The 16,451-nt window shown below is 34.1% G+C and overlaps 1 protein-coding gene across 1 annotated transcript; it reads left to right on the top strand.

Moving 5' to 3' along the window:
* Window positions 1–1,156: 1,156 nt before the first annotated feature.
* LOC107058181 (uncharacterized) lies at window positions 1,157–3,735 on the top strand. The gene is made up of 7 exons (XM_015303582.1): window positions 1,157–1,460; window positions 1,538–1,779; window positions 1,857–2,117; window positions 2,256–2,276; window positions 3,269–3,361; window positions 3,437–3,544; window positions 3,640–3,735. Exons 1-7 carry the CDS (start codon window positions 1,157–1,159, stop codon window positions 3,733–3,735), a joined length of 1,125 nt encoding a protein of 374 aa, XP_015159068.1.
* The last annotated feature ends 12,716 nt before the right edge of the window (window positions 3,736–16,451 follow it).

Raw genomic sequence — 16,451 nt, 5'->3', positions numbered from 1 at the left:
ATTTATTGTTTGTTATTTAACTCTAACTTTTATAATTTTTTAATTAACTTAATTAGATTCCCCAAAAGATAAGTTATTTCCTTTGTGTTGGTTAACTTTTAATATTTATTTTATTAATTAAATATGTTGGCCAAATTATACAGTTTTAAGTTAAATCTTTTGTTCTAAAAAATAAAAATAAAAATAATAAATAAAACAACAACATATTCTTTAATATATTTCGACTCAAATGTTTTATTTTGGATACCTTTCTCTAAAAAAAAAAAAGAAAAAAAAAAAGGGGCGTGTCATTTATGTTTTTCTCAAAGTTAGCCAAATATTGTAAATTATTATTATTATGTTAAATCACATTTTTTCTAAAAAATAGTCAAATATATTTTGGTCAAATCGTAGGTCAACCGCATGTTAGCGGGCACTTCGAATGCTTAAACCCTTCTCGAAGTGTAAATTGAACCCCGAACCCTCTTTGGTATTTTCAAATGATTTTTTCTGTTTAAATCTTTGAAATTTTATAAGTTTTCTTAATTTCTTTAAAAAATTAAGTGGCGACTCTTTCTAAGTATTTCTCAAATTGTTTTATACTTAGAACATTTCAAAAAGTGATTTTTCTAGAGATAGTCAAATTACGGCACAACAATATAAAGTATGAATGTCGATTGGACTCTATTTGGATTCCTGCCTATTTGCTACTGCTAGTTGTTTGATTTCTGCTTATTTGTTCTGGAATATTTTCTTGCTAATGTTGGTACGTACTATAGATATATTAGTAATTAAGATTCTTTGTTTATTGCTTTGTTATACTTCTCTTTGCATCTTCTGCCATTTCTCTAAAATCCCATTGAGTAGCAGGCTCTCGAAAGTTAGATTTCAAACTAGTTAAGATATAAATTAGTTAATCAACTTCAGCTCGAATCCATTGCTTGTTATTCATCTTCCCTGAGCTAGAATTTTCCTTGTTGGATGGTTGAAAAGTGATTTCTTGACCAGCAATTTTTTTCAAATAAGAATCAAGAGGAGAATTATTCTTGATAATATGCTTCAGCTACTGATCCTACGGTTGTTTGTTCTTCTCACTTTCATTATTTTTGTTCTTCACATTTGAAAATTCTGCACTAAGAGGCTTCTTCTGTCTTATTTTACACAGATTTGGATAGTCATGAGTCAACAAGAGTCTTCAAAAAGAAACAAAAGAGCAAAAAATAAGACATATGCTAAACCTGGATCATTATCATTCTTGGCAAATAAAAAACGACGGTTATTGACAACAAATGAAATTGTTCAAGCTATAGAGTCAGAGAAAGGACATCTGCTTAAATTGATTGAACAACAACCAGAAGCACCACAATCTGAAGCTAATGGACAATCTGTAGAGGAGCAGCCTCTTGAGCAGGAACCTATAGAGGATCAAGTGCAAATGAACTCTGTCACTCCTCCAACTGGTGAACAACCTGAAGAACAATGTAAGATATAAACTTAGAAACTTACTAAATTCATCTATGAATTCTAATTTCTTATATTTTCTTATATTTTCTTATAGCTGAAGGTGTTTCCAGTAAAAACAAAATAGGTCAAACACAAATGCATAATGTACATGCACGAAAAGAGCGTAAACTGATCTTATTGAATAAGCTAAATCAACCAGTTGGTCCTACTGAAGACGTTGTGACAGAGTTAAGTAGCTTTCTAGGTACATTGGCAAGAAATGCGACTCTTTGCCCATTTGATATATTTGATTGGAGGAGCATGGATACTAAAAAGGATTTATGGGATTATACTAAGGTTTGGAGTTTCCAATATTTAATTTCTTGTAAAATTATTTTATTTCAATTGGCAAACTAAATGACACCAAATTGTAGGAGAAATACATTATTCCTGAAGCTGCAAAAGATTGGGCTTTGGTAACAATTCGAGAGGCTTGGAAAAGGCATAGACAAGCTGCAAAAGATTGGGCTTTGGTAACAATTCGAGAGGCTTGGAGAAGGCATAGACGTGACTTGAAGATAAATTATTACGATCCTTATGACAATGATGAAATTCGAATGGCAAAAAAGCCTGGTCATATTCCAGAATGTCAGTATAGAGAGCTCTTTAAATATTGGAAGTCTGAGAAATTCAAGGTAAAATGTAGTTCAGAATCTCAAACATCCAGCTTATTCTTCTCCTGAATCTCTTTTGTGATGTAATTGTTGCTGCAACTTTATTTTTCTTTAACTTTCTCTTCTGCTATTATCTTCTCTGTTGCAATATTGTTGCAGCTTGTTACTTCTTCCAGTGTGGTAGTCACAAATGTAACAGGATAGTTTTTTTGACATGTTGAGGATAATAAAACTTTATGAAATGTTGTTGGGAGTGAGACATTAGGGATGGCTTTTCTGCCCTTTCTTATAGGGAATAACAAACACTTCAATAAAAAGAGTGGTTATCAGTCATTTTTTCTTCTCTTATCTTGTTCCTATGATCCTATCTATAGCTCACAATTTGTCAAATTTGCATAGGATGTCTTCCTTTTCATTATTAAATTATGATTTGATATTGGTATATGAAAAAGGTAACAGTATCTTCATCAGCAAGAAGATAGTTGGTGACTATTGTGCTCTGACTTGAATAAGATAAATGATTGACCAAAGGGTGGATGTAACTGTTATTATCTATGTTTATCACATTTCCTTCGACTAAAAGATATGCTAGTAAGTAAGAAAGAAATAATCAGTGAATGAAGACAATCAAAGGATAATCAGACCAATATAACATGCAGCTGCATTTTCATTGAGGGTGCAATGCTTCCAAGAAAGTGAATCATCCTAATTTCTTGCCTGAAGGGGAATCAACTTTCTCTTCTGCTATTAAGGTTAACTGAACTCTTCTGCTATTCTCTTCTATGTTTCATAAAGTTTTATTATCCTCAACATGTCAAACTCAGTAATTTCATTTAGAAGTTGATAAGATATAAATGTAACAGGATAAAAAGTCACGTGTTCAACTCTTTACTCAAAAAGAAAAAATCTTAAGAACTTATTTATTAGTTAAGTTTGATCGCTGAAATTTGCATCAAGGTTCACTAAACTAAGTGCCCTTTTGGATAAACTTAGTTTGATCACTGAAATCTACAGATTGGTTTTAGCTTCATATGACAGTAACATTCGTACTTACAAAGCATATTCTTTAGTTGGATTTGTTAAAAAAGAAATATTGAGACATTCACCTCATCTAGTACATTCTGGAGCACCAATATGCCTTTGGTTAACATTATTGATTCATTTATTTGCAGAAAATGTCTGAAACAAATACTAAGAACCGGAAAAAGCTGATGAATCCACACACAGCAGGCAAAAAGAGTTTTGCTTTAATCCGCAGTAAATTGGTGTGCTCTCTTATTTATTATCTAGGCTTAACCTTTTATTTAAGAAATTCTTGATATCTATTTTTATGTGACTAGGAAAAAGAAAAGGAATCTGTATCTGCTAAGGAGCTCTTTGTGGTCACAAGAACAAGAAAACCTGATCGTTTGTACAAGGCATCAAATGAGAACACAACTAGTAAAATTGTACGAATACTGTCAATATAATATTTTTTTATTAAGACAAATTATTTATTCTAAATTTTAATTTACAAAACTGCTTGTTGGATATGTTTTCTTAGGCTGAAATGGAGGAAATTGAAAAGCAAATGAGCACAAATGGTCAGTCTGTTGATGCATTTTCAGCTGTCATGGGTCCTGACATCCGGGACATCTAAGACTATATGGAGTGGGGGTTACAAAGACAACTCTGAAAAAGAAAGTTGACAATTCTGAACCAACTTTAAATGCAACAAATGATGTAGTGCAACAAATGACAAGAAAGGATGCAAAAAATGGAGAAACAAATGGAGGAACAACGGAGAACTATGCGACAAGAAGTTATTGCTGATGTAGTTGCACAACTTCAGCATGCAGGATTAATTGATCCTAACATACTAGCAGCATTGTCTGTTCCTTCACCAAGAGAAGCTACTTCTGCTCAAACAGCTGAGCAAGGTTAGTGTGGCTAAATCTCTGTTTAGACTATTTCTTCTTCTCCTTCTACTACTACTTTATCTTTCTTTTGCAACTCTTTTTCATTTCTCTGTTGTGACTGTACTTTCTCTTGACAGTAGAAAACATTAATACTCTTGGCTACACTTAACAGTGTATTTTTCGATTTCCTGGTGGACTAGTTTGTTAACTGAATTGATGGTGATTTGAGTTTTGTAAGCTAGCCCTCTTGATCATTGCCTAATGAATCTCAAGACAATTTCATATTTATATTATAGTACACGTACGTTTTAGCCTGAATGGCCTGTGGTAGCAGACACCTCTTGTGAATGGCCTGTGTTATCATTTTTTGCTTTTCTTTTTTGAGAGGGTTGGTTTTGGCTTCTATTTTTCCTCCCATTTTTCCTAACCCTACTTCTTCCCCTACTTTTAGTGTCTGGCTAATCTGAATCAGATTTTCCAGTTCTGTTCATTAAGATTGGTTCTCCTGTTTGTGGACAGTTTTGATTACTTTTGCAGCTAAGATTCCACCCCAAATTGTATACTTACATTCTTCCATCATCATAACGTAGTAGTCTTTTGATTTGAAGATGATTGCAAGCATTCCATTGTGTTTTGAATGTCTTGCAATCACTGCTTCTCTTCCGTGGCGTACTTGGTTAACATGCTAGTCATTATAAGCAAGACAATGACATTGGAGATATAGATGGCAGGTATTGACTGTGCTTGTAATGATGGGGGTTAATAAGGATGAAAATTTCATCCTTGTACAAAAAGTGTCGTATACATAGACAATAAGTTTGGATGTAGCTCGAAGATAGACTCACATCTGAGATAACATGTCCCTGAAGGGTATAAAAATAACTGAAAATAAAAGTGCATAAATACATGTTAGAAACTGAAATGTCTTTTTTTAATTCTGATCTTGAGATTAGGCCTGCCATACTGATCATTCTTCAGTGCAACTTTCACTTGTCTAGGCAAACAAAACACCTCAGTAAAGAATGTGTCATGCTTTACCATGACCCTAACATTGGCTAGTAAATCAGCGACTTCATTAGCTTCTCTGAAACAGTGAGTTATTCTAAAATTGCTAGTCTTCATGATCTGTTAATAGTTGGCTTTGCTCTTTCAATCTTGCTGCACAACTCTTTCCAACTTCCTCTGAAATTAAGACATGGAAAGTGTTTGTTAAGAATTAGAATCATCAATCTTTTTACCTGTTCCGCAACTCTGTAAGTAGAAACCTTTGAGCCTTCAAATCTCGCTTTGCATCTAGGCTTCCAAATCTCCCAGCTCAAAACTGTAGGAGGCATTCTAAGACATGAGGAAGTAGATATCACTTAAAAGGCTGGTCTATCAAACACTATATAGTAGTTGCACAGACCTGTGAAGAAAAACCAGCCATATTCTGTACTTGAATAGAGACTCTAGCTGGTATAATTCCCAGAAGCAGTATGCAAATATCTCTTGCAACTATGCTATTTTCTTGATGTCATTTGAATCTTATTGAATTATTTTTTCTTTTTGGTAAGTAAACATTTTATTTACCAAGTAAACGTTACAAAGCAAAAAGTAGTCGGTATGGACATAAGCTCTATCCTTGCTAAACAAAGTTCTCACATCTGCTAGCTATCTCTATGGGTAAGAATTTAAAGTGCTTAATCTAGTAGTTATTCTTGGATACCTAATGCCTCTTCCATGTATCTCCTTAATTATATGCCTGGTCAAGTAGCTTATTGACTGCTGTTTTGTGAAAAATTCTGGTATTGCGCTCTAGCCATAAATGATAAACTGTGTTTACCATTGCCATTCTATACACAAGGGACTTGCTGCTTCTCCCTTTCATGTAGTGCACTGCCCAATTTATCTCATTAGTCCAGTTCATTGCATTTCTTTCTATTCCTTGCCAATGTAGTATACTCCTCCACAGCTCTGTTGCATATGCACATTAAAAAAAATTGTGATCATGATCTTCATCTACCGATTGGCATAAGGGACAGGTTAGTACTTGAATGATTCCCCACTTTGCCAATCTATCTTTGGTTGCAAGTCTTCTTTTCACTGCTAAATACATGATGAACAACCACCTAGGGGCTCCAAAATTTGTATAATGGAAATCCTTTTAGTACTCAAGGGCACTCCAATTAAGGTACCTAAAATGTAGTTCACCTTTCACATATTCTAACTCCTGCAGAATCTCCTCTTACTGTTGTTTATTGACTCCTCCAAAATAGACACTACTCTTTTCTTCATTTGCAACCAGACCTGAAGCTTTAGAGAACATCATAAAACAATTTCTAATACACTTCACTGATTTTATATCGCCTCTACAAAACATTAGCAGATCATCAGCAAAGCTCAACTGCACTATGTTCTTTTTTTTTGCATCTAGGATGATAGTGGAAATCAGTATTTTTCTGCAAGTACTTTAAAATTCTAGTCAAGTAATCCATGGCTAGCTAGCACAAACAGGTAAGGAGACATTGGATCTCCTTGTCTCACTCCCGTCTTGGCCTTAAAAAGAGTTGTGCTATGTCCATTTATCTAGATAGAATAAGTGATTGTAGTAACACATTGCATGATCCACTACTGAATGACTTTGGTTGGCATTTGAAGCTCCTCCAGAATCTGTTCCAAGAATGACCATTCCAAAGAATCATATACATAAATCTTATTGAATTTTATGCATGTTGTAGATATAGAGTGATAACTTTAAAATATATCACTGAAGTCATTGAACTTTTGCAACAAAATTGCTAAATTATTTTGTATTTCATTAATTGTATGTAGGTGATGATATCGAAGGAGATGAAAGCAGTACTGAAGACTTGACATAGGAGCTGAATTGAGTTGATGTTAACTTTACCCATGTTTTGGAAGTCTGTTATTTTTGAAGATTGTGTGGTGCATCTGTACATTTCACCCTTTTTGAATAGCTGAAAATGTTTATGTATTTTGCTTTTATCGTTACTATGTACCCAATTGCAACCATGGATCTTAGATTATAATTTTGGTAATGAAATATAATTTCTTCCCATGATCTTTTTATGTGTATTTTATGCTACAAAAGTATTGCAATGGCTCAATTAATAATATATGTGAAACCCACAGTATATATATGTTGGAATAGCCTAATATTAATCGTTGCAATAGCTTGATATTAATTGTTGCAAAAAATAAAGAATTGTTGCTAACCCTGTAATAACTGTAGCAATAGACATTGAGCAACAATTATATAATAGCTTAAAACTGATGCATTACCATATAATAACTGTTGCAATAGAATGAAATGGTTGTTAAAATAATCGTAGCAATAGCCTATAAAGAACTGTTGCATAAAAATCTATCGCGACGGTACATAACCGTACTAATAGGGTGTTAACCGTCGGTATTGACTGGAAATAAATGTGGCATAAAACTTTAGTGCGACGGTTCATAACCGTACCAATACAACTTTAACCGTTGGCAATTAATTAATCCGGAAACCGTCACAATAGGGCCATCTACTGCTACAATTATTGTAACCGTAAGAAAAAACCGTTGCAATAGATCTATTGCTACGCCTTCTGTTGTAGCGGTTGCCTAAACCGTGGCGTTAGAGGTAAAGCAACGGTAGCTAAGCCTATTGCTACGGTAACTTAACCGTGCCATTAGATCATATTTCTAGTAGTGTCACCAAGGTACCAACTTTCCGACAATGTAACTAGTACCCTTACTTTGAACGAAATCCCTTTTTCACACAATGAATTTAATTTTTGGTACAAGGATTCATTCAACACTCACACTCAGAAATAACTTCAAGTACAGTTAGTGCTCAATACTATAGGCTTGCCCTTATTTTCACTGCTTAGACTCTCCAAACTAGGTTCTAGGATCACTATAGGACTTTCTTGGCTTGTAACGTAGGCTTAGGGTCAGGTGTGGTGCATTTGGGTACTTTTTAGTGACTTTCTGCCCTCCTTGACATTACATTAGGCTTTCTACCTCTTTTTGCCCTATTTTTGACATCCTACCATTTTACCTTGTTTCCCTTGATTCTTTTTCAACCATGGATGTGACTTTAGACTTTGTCGCTCTTATTTTTCACTTTCATTTTTTTCTTACATTTTATTCTTTTCTTTAGCTTTCAACAAGTCACATCCTTTCCTCTCTTCTCTTTTTCTCTTTTTCAACATCAAACTCTTTTCATACCTATTTTGTTTCGGTTTCCTCTTTCATAGTCACCCTCAACTTATGGATTTTCCATTGATTGAGGTGCACATGTCCAAGGAGGGACCCAGGGGCCAACATACTAGATTATGGGAAAGGTGAGTTAAGGGTTTAGAAAGAAATGGTCTAATTTAGGCTCAAAGAATTTGGATCAAAGGGAACATTTATTTCATTTGGTTGGATTCTTCTTTTAGGCAATTTATGGACTTATCAGAACAAGGGCCTATGATCACTTCCTAGCCTCTAGAGTAGATTGTCTTAGCAGGACTAACCGGGCAAGTTCTAGATTGGCACAAAAACTGTTTGAACAATCAACTATTCTCACACACTCTTGGCACATAGTTTTATTATTCGAATTATCAGATTACCCAGTTCAAGTTTTAGCTTAATTCATGCCATCAAGTTGATTCATTATCATGTGATACTCAGAGCCAACACATTCAACTCATTCTAGTCTACATATTTTAGCACACGTTTCAATAACTTTGGACAGATATCATTTTTTTAACAAGCTCATGCCACCATGCTTATGCTATCATTCTTTCTCATGCTTCTACACAAACAATCATAAACGTGTCGGTTCAACAAAAATTAAGCAGTCTCTTGGGGAAAAAGAACACAGGCAAGAAAACCCTAAGAGAGAATTATGCGTTGGGTTATTCAGACTTCACCCTATCACTCACAATCCATTTACCCTATCCCCAACAAAAATGGGTGCAATTGTCCCCAATACACACAAAAACAGTAAACAATAATGGATTTGGGAGAAGCAAACATGTGGCGCTTAGCGCCGAAGAACCATCAACAAGCGGTTGGGTCCAGTTTAGCTAGGGTTGGACCTACGAGACCACACTTACAGTTTGTAGGTCAATCTACGATCCGTAGATGGGGACCGTAGATCACCTTCACACTTTGTAAAATTTCAGACACTTAACTGGGATTTACAGACGCCATTTACGTTCCGTAAAATGGACTACGGACTGTCGATGGGGTCCGTAGACCTCTGCACCAGACCATTTTCTGTAGATTTTGCCTTGTGCACCTGCACATGTAACAACCATTAAGCCATTCTTTTTACATTTCCTGGACACTTTTTAGACACGAACCCTATGTTATATCTAGCCAACACTAACCAAGACATTAAAGCACCTATCTAATTGAGTACAAAGACGTAATTAACCAAAGAAACTACTAGACGCAAAAACAAAACCTATAGTTGGCTAGATTGTACATCTTGGGTTGCCTCCCAAGCAGCGCTTGATTTAACGTCACGGCACGACGCAGGCCCTTTGATTACTCAAACTTCATCAAGATGCCATTCCTCTATCACTGCATTTACACTCTCAGAATTTCCCATGTACCTTTTTATCCTTCTCTGGTCGTCTTTGAACCTTGTCCCATTCCTTTTTTCAAGCTCAACCACTCCATGTGGGGACACTTGGGTAACTCTGAATAGTCCAGTCCACTGGGACTTAGATCTACCTGGAAAACAGCACAACCTTGATTTGTACAACAACACCAGATCACTAGGAGCTAGTTTGCGCTTTTCTGTCTTTTGAGCATGGCGCTTCTTCTCCGTGTACAAGGCTACACCTAACTTTCCTTACTAAACACTTCAGCACCTCGTCCAAAAGTAATACTCACCACCGATACCGATTTAAGATCACTTTCTTGCTTAATAGACTTACAGACGCTAAAGGTCACCTCCTCTTTATTTAGTCGGAACTTCATCTGCCCTCTCTCCATATCAACTAAGGCACGCCCAATAGCAAGGAATTGTCTCCCTAAGATGATGGAGACCTCAAAGTCAACCTCGCAATTAAGTATAACAAAGTCTGCCGGAAAAATGAATGGCCCCACTTTCCCAAGGACATCTGGAAGCACTCCAATGGGCTTTTTCACAGTTCTATCAGCCATAAGTAAACCCATCGGAGATGGTTTAGGAGCTCCTAAACCCAACTTCTTATAAATCGACAATGGCATCAAGTTAATGTTGGCACCCAAATCATACAAAATTTTTGCAAAGTGCATCTTACCGATGGTGCATGGAATAGTGAAAGCTCCAGGATCCTCTTTCTTTTGTACCAGTGACCTCTTAGAAATGTCACTACAATGCTGCAACCTCTCACCATTCTCAAAACTGAACCTATTTATTAACACTTACCTTTACCTCATAATAGACATCACATTAATGTATGAATTAGATTTTACCCTCGCACCAATTGACATTAGACTATTAGATAGTATCACACTAAATCTATGTTGAAAATTCTTTTCTTATTAACTACCTCCTTGGTCCGGCAAGTAGCAACAAGGCGAGTTCTAATGTTGCGCACCGTTAAAAAGACTTCTATACAAAAGAATTATCAATGCATGCTTCAACACTATTCAAGAATTACTTAGTTATTATTCATACTTTGCTAATCGCTTATGGTTCCCACAACCCTAGTATGAAATTTAGCTACTCATTACCTCAAAAACACAATCAAAATTTATTAAAATAAATATGCTTGTGTTAATCATAAAAAGTTAAGAACAATAGCTAAACTATCTTTTATTAATCACGAATAAAAACATATAATAAAGGAGAAGAAAGAATAAACCACAATTCTCCGGCCTCCACGGCGACTATTCCAAAATTCCTAAACTAGAATTTTTTTTATATTATGTATTGTTTATTGATTCTTGGCTCTTAAATAATTATTTCTATGCACTATTTATATATGTAGGAAACCCTAAATAAAATAATTAAGTCCAAACAAATTAGGAATCCAAGATCAAAAGGAATTGAATTCCTTTTTAGTTTCGGTGAAGCTGTCCGCGTCAATTTTCTTTTGTTGTTGTAGCCTTCCATTGTGACACGTGTACAGTAGAGGCAAATTGAAATTTTTGAATTGCAGCCCCCTTTTCTTATATACATAAATATATTATTTTATTCAATTTAATCAATTAAGTTGTATGCTTGATTTCCTTCTTCAACCTTCTATCTTTAATTCATTTTAGCTTCAAACTTCTTCATTTTTCCACCAATTTAATCCTACAAATAAAATATATCATTTAACACAATTCATAAAATTCATGCTAAAAAAGGATAAATATAAATAACAAATGTAAGACAAATAATGATTAAAAATATGTATTTTGACCTCACATCAACACCCCACACTAAAACATTTGTTCGTCCTCGAGCAAACATTAAAACTCATCTAAAAAAATCATACTAGCAATGTCATTACTTTGATTAATACAAACAATTAGGCCATATACCAATTTAAAATATCAAGTACACTTCTCAATCATTATGCAAGACATCCAAATAATCAACAAACCTCTAACCTCCTAACCTCAAGGAAGGACTTTGAACTCATCAAATTGAAGCTTGCTCACCTACTCTCATCAAAGAAAGTTATAAAATCACTTATCTATCATGAGACAAGTGCACTCACAAGAAGAAATAGTCTACATACTCAAATCAAAAGATTGAATATAAATTAAAGACTTAGCATCAAAGAACACTCTCACACTCACAATCAAAAGTCACATGTATGCAAAAAGAACCATATGCTTGTCCATTATGTACATCTCCACTAATTAAGCATGATTGAATAGAATCAAAGAGGACTTTAACGAATTGTAATGTAGGCTAGGGGACGGGTAGCATAACTATATAATAGTGACTTACACTTCCTTAAGTACTTTGCAATTTTATACTTCATCACCCATTATTTTTTTCTCTTTATTTTCAGCCCTCTCTTCAACAATTATTTCACAAGCAATTCTCATCATCTCAAGAATGTTTCAATCATTATTTTTGTTGTTGTAAAGGTTTCCTTTATAATAGCCACCCTCAACTTACGTATTTTACATGCGTTAAGGTGCACGATGTCCTTGGAAGGACCAGGGCCATCATCAAGGTATTTTTCAATCATTATTTTTTTTTGTTACATCACATTCTTTCAAATAGGGCTTTTTAAGCACTTTGTAGCTATCATTGATTACCTTTTCACTCAACCATCCTTTTTTCTTTAGAATTAGCAACTTGAATAAGTCTATGCTATAATACTCAAGGAAGTAAGGTGCAAAAACTAGGGATTCAACAAAATAGTCAAGAGAAAAATATGGCTACCAACAAAAGGTTGCAGGCTCAAAAGGGCTAACTAGAGATAAAATATCTGATAAGGCTAAAATTTGCCAGACAAATCAAAGAAAGCCTATTATCATCTTCTAAACAAAGCATCACTTTATATTTCTCTTCAATAACATGCAGGGCAAGTTCTAGACTAAGATGCAAAACATGGAATAAACAAAATCTCACCACACATGGCACAAGTATCAAATCAAGATGGATCAATTCCACTTCTAAGAGAGACATGATCATAACAAAATACAAAATAAAATAAGCTATATACAAAGTCACAACCATGAACCTAGATGTCAAAAAGTTTGCAATTTCACAAGCAATCAAGCATTCACAACAAACTACTACTCAAAATTAGGCCCAAATAATAAGTATCACATAACTCAAAAGGGTCTTTTCTTTTCTCTCCAAAAAATTAAAAACATAAAAAGATTTAAAAATAAAATTTATTCCAAAAAAAAAAAAAAGACACTCGGTTCAAATGGACTATCCTCAGGAAAAGAATCAAAAACAAAAGTCAAGAAACCCATCCTAAAAAAAAAGACTCAATAAAATAATTAAAATTAGGAATTTATTCCTCCACCCCACACTTAAAAAGATGCTATGTCCCCAAAGCATTAAATAAAATATAAAACAAGGGTTAGGAAAACTTCCTTAGGCCTTTAGGCCTAGCTAGTAGCATGTTTTCTTAATTTTCATCAAGGGTCGTCACTCCGCACTTAAGCTCAAACATGCTCCTTCGCTTTTTTTTTCGTACTCAGACTTCCCTTAATCTGCAAAAACAACAAAAAGAAAAAAAAAGTGACACTAATAAAATAAAAATAAAATAAAATAAGAAGTTACACTACTAATTGGGTTGCCTCCCAATAAGCACTTAATTTAACGTCGCGGCACGACACCATCAATTTTACATTTTTCCTCCCACTTTGAAGATATGACTTGCACCACTAATTTCACATCAATTTTTCTATTACGCTCAATGGGTGGTGATATAAAAATAAAGGTCCCAAGCAATAGATATCACATTATGCACTTCTTGGATCCTATGTGAGGAATGTAATTCTCCGACGTTGGAACAATAAATTCAAGAGTATAGACACATTGTTCCTCCTCCATGCACTCTTCGATAGGCTCAGATGACTCGATTAATATCTCATCATCTAAACATAATGTGGAAAAATGATTTGAATGAGGTCCAATGCGCCCTAAACTTACTAACTGTACTATTTTTACACCCTCATATTTACACATACTAGAGTTTTTAAAAATAATATTATCTACTTCATTACATAACTCTAGTGCACTCTTCTCAACAATGACAACATCAATAACTGTATGATCAAGCAATTGGCCCTCCACTCTTAGCTCTTCAAGTTGACTTATAGTATTTTTTTCTCCTCACACATATTATTACTAAATTGTTGGGTGTCATATGATTTAATCTTTGCACTCAACTCACAATCTAAATAATAGAGATCAAATTCAAAGGTATATTCACGACTGCGCTTACATATTGATTTATAGTAAAGTATTAACAAATCTTCCATGTCCCCATACAACTTAACTTGTTGAGAAAAAATTAGCCTATAAGAATCCATAATATCATAAGTACAAGAATTGCAGGAACAATTATCAGTACATACTTATTCAGATGACATCTCAAGAAGAGTAAAATAAATATGATAATAATAATTTAAAAAAAATTAAAACTAATCCTAAGAAACAAAAAAAGGACTACAGGTCAAAATAAATACTAAAGACAATTTCTAAGCCACATTCCCCGGCAGCGGTGCCATTTTTAATAACGTCCAAATATACTTCTTGAAAAGAAATATAAACGATCGTATGCAATATATTTACCCAACTATGAGTAGGGGTCGATCCCATAGAGAATATGGAAGAATATTCTCAATAACAAATATTTTTTCGGTAGTAGTTATATAAAAATTGGGGGATTTAAATTGAAATAAACTAAACACAATAAAAAATAGCTTTGAACTAAGTATTTATTTATAGTCAGATAATTAGAAATAACTAGGAATGTGTTCCCCATAAGCTCATAACGCTGTAATCCTAATAATAGTAATAATATCCTAGTGTATCACATGCAAAGTGGTAAGTTATGTATCTCTAAATCCTTGGTCTGACAAATAGAAAATTTCACCCCGCACATTGGTCCGGCTACGTGTGTATAATTTACTAACCTTTACCTTTACTTCATATTAGACATCACATCAATATATGGCTTAGTTTTTCCCATCGCACCAATTGACATTAGACTATTAGATAGTATCACACTAAATCTATGTTGATAATTCTTTTCTTATTAACTATCTCCTTGGTCTGGCAAGTAGCAACAAGGCGAGTTCTAACTTTGCGCACCGTTAAAAAGACTTCTATACGAAAGAATTATCAATGCATGCATCAACACTATTCAACAATTACTTAGTTATTAGTCATACTTTGCTAATCACTTATGGTTCCTACAACCCTAATTATTAGCTACTCATTATCTCAAAAAGACAATCAAAATTTATTAAAATAAATATGCTTGTGTTAATCATAAAAAGTTAAGAACAATAGCTAAACTATCTTTTATTAATCATGAATACAAATATATAATAAAGAGAATACAGAATAAATCACAATTCTCCGGCCTCCACGGCGGCTCTTCCAAAGTTCCTAAACTAGAAAAAAATTTATTTTATGTATTGTTTCTTGGTTCTTGGCTCTCAAAAAATTATTTCTATGCACTATTTATAGATTTAGGAAACCCTAAATAAAATAATTAAGTCCAAACAAATTAGGAATCTAAAACCAAAAGGAATTGAATTCCTTTTTATTTTCGGTGAAGCTGTCCGCGTCAATTTTCTTTTGCTGTTGTTGCCTTCCATTATGACACGTGTACAATAGAGGCAAATTGAAAATTTTGAATTGCAGACGCCTTTCCTTATATACATAAATATATTATTTTATTCAATTTTAATCCAATGTCTGCTTGATTTCCTTCTTCAATCTTCCATCTTTAATTCGTTTTAGCTCCAAACTTCTTCATTTTTTCACCAATTTAGTCCTACAAATAAAATATACCATTTAGCACAATTCATAAAATTCATGCTAAAAAGGACAAATATAAATAATAAATGTGAGGTAAATAATGATTAAAAATATTTATTTTGACCTCACATCAGTTACTCTAATTTCAAGTAATTCATAAAGAAATTCACCAATCTTAGAAGATCACATCTAAGCCCTCAATTGCCTCTTTCATGGCATAAACCAATTTATATCAATTTAACCCTACAACCCTAGATTGATCAAGAATACATGTGTAATCATACTAAAATCATGTAATTACACCATAAACAATCATTATCCACTCAATTGGATCAACATATAAAAATACCCAATTTTAAGATCAAAATTGGTAAAATAGGAAAATTCATGGATTCTTGGGAAATTCTTCATGAAAACAGTAAGGAATCATCAATTTGATCATAATATAAAGCAATTAAATCATTAAAATCGTTTTTGAAGTGAATCCATGACTTGGAGTAAAACCCTAGCTTTTGGGGAAGTTACAAGTTTTGAAATTTAGTCTGGGAGGGGCACCATGGATGAAAACTATCCATGGATGAAGGACTACCGTACCTTATTGAATATTTACCACGAATTTGAAGAAAAAAGCTTGATTCTTCAACCCTAGCTTCACCTTTCTTCTTCTTCTTCCTTCGAGTTCTAGAGATAGAATTTCTTGGAGGGAATCGGGTTTGTTTTGGGGTCTTAGAAGAATGACTTAATTGATTTAGTTTTACGGGTCTATTAGGTTTATATAGGTGGTATAATTACTAATAAACCGAGACCACGTAACCCCTAACTAATAATGAATTGACCGCTAAGTCCCTATCAAAAAAAAAACTTGACCCCAAGACTGCCTCACCCACAAGACCCCAACCCACAGACCGTGGGTGGGTCTACAGACCGTACTGGATCTTCGTGGGTGGTGGCCTGGAACTTAACTTGAACCACTTGACCCACAACTCTCCCCCAAAGGGCGTGGGTGGACCCACGGGGTATGGATGGACCCAC

This window comes from Solanum tuberosum, unplaced genomic scaffold, assembly GCF_000226075.1.
Source record: "Solanum tuberosum cultivar DM 1-3 516 R44 unplaced genomic scaffold, SolTub_3.0 scf00452, whole genome shotgun sequence".
In the NCBI taxonomy this organism is placed as follows: Eukaryota; Viridiplantae; Streptophyta; class Magnoliopsida; order Solanales; family Solanaceae; genus Solanum; species Solanum tuberosum.
This window is presented reverse-complemented; position numbering and strand designations above follow the sequence as displayed.

Coding starts and splice junctions, on each gene's coding strand:
- LOC107058181 (XM_015303582.1), top strand. CDS start 1,157: ATGAGTCAACAAGAGTCTTCAAAAAGAAACAAAAGAGCAAAAAATAAG. Junction 1,461..1,537: donor TGAACAACCTGAAGAACAAT/GTAAGATATAAA, acceptor ATTTTCTTATAG/CTGAAGGTGTTTCCAGTAAA. Junction 1,780..1,856: donor ATTTATGGGATTATACTAAG/GTTTGGAGTTTC, acceptor ACCAAATTGTAG/GAGAAATACATTATTCCTGA.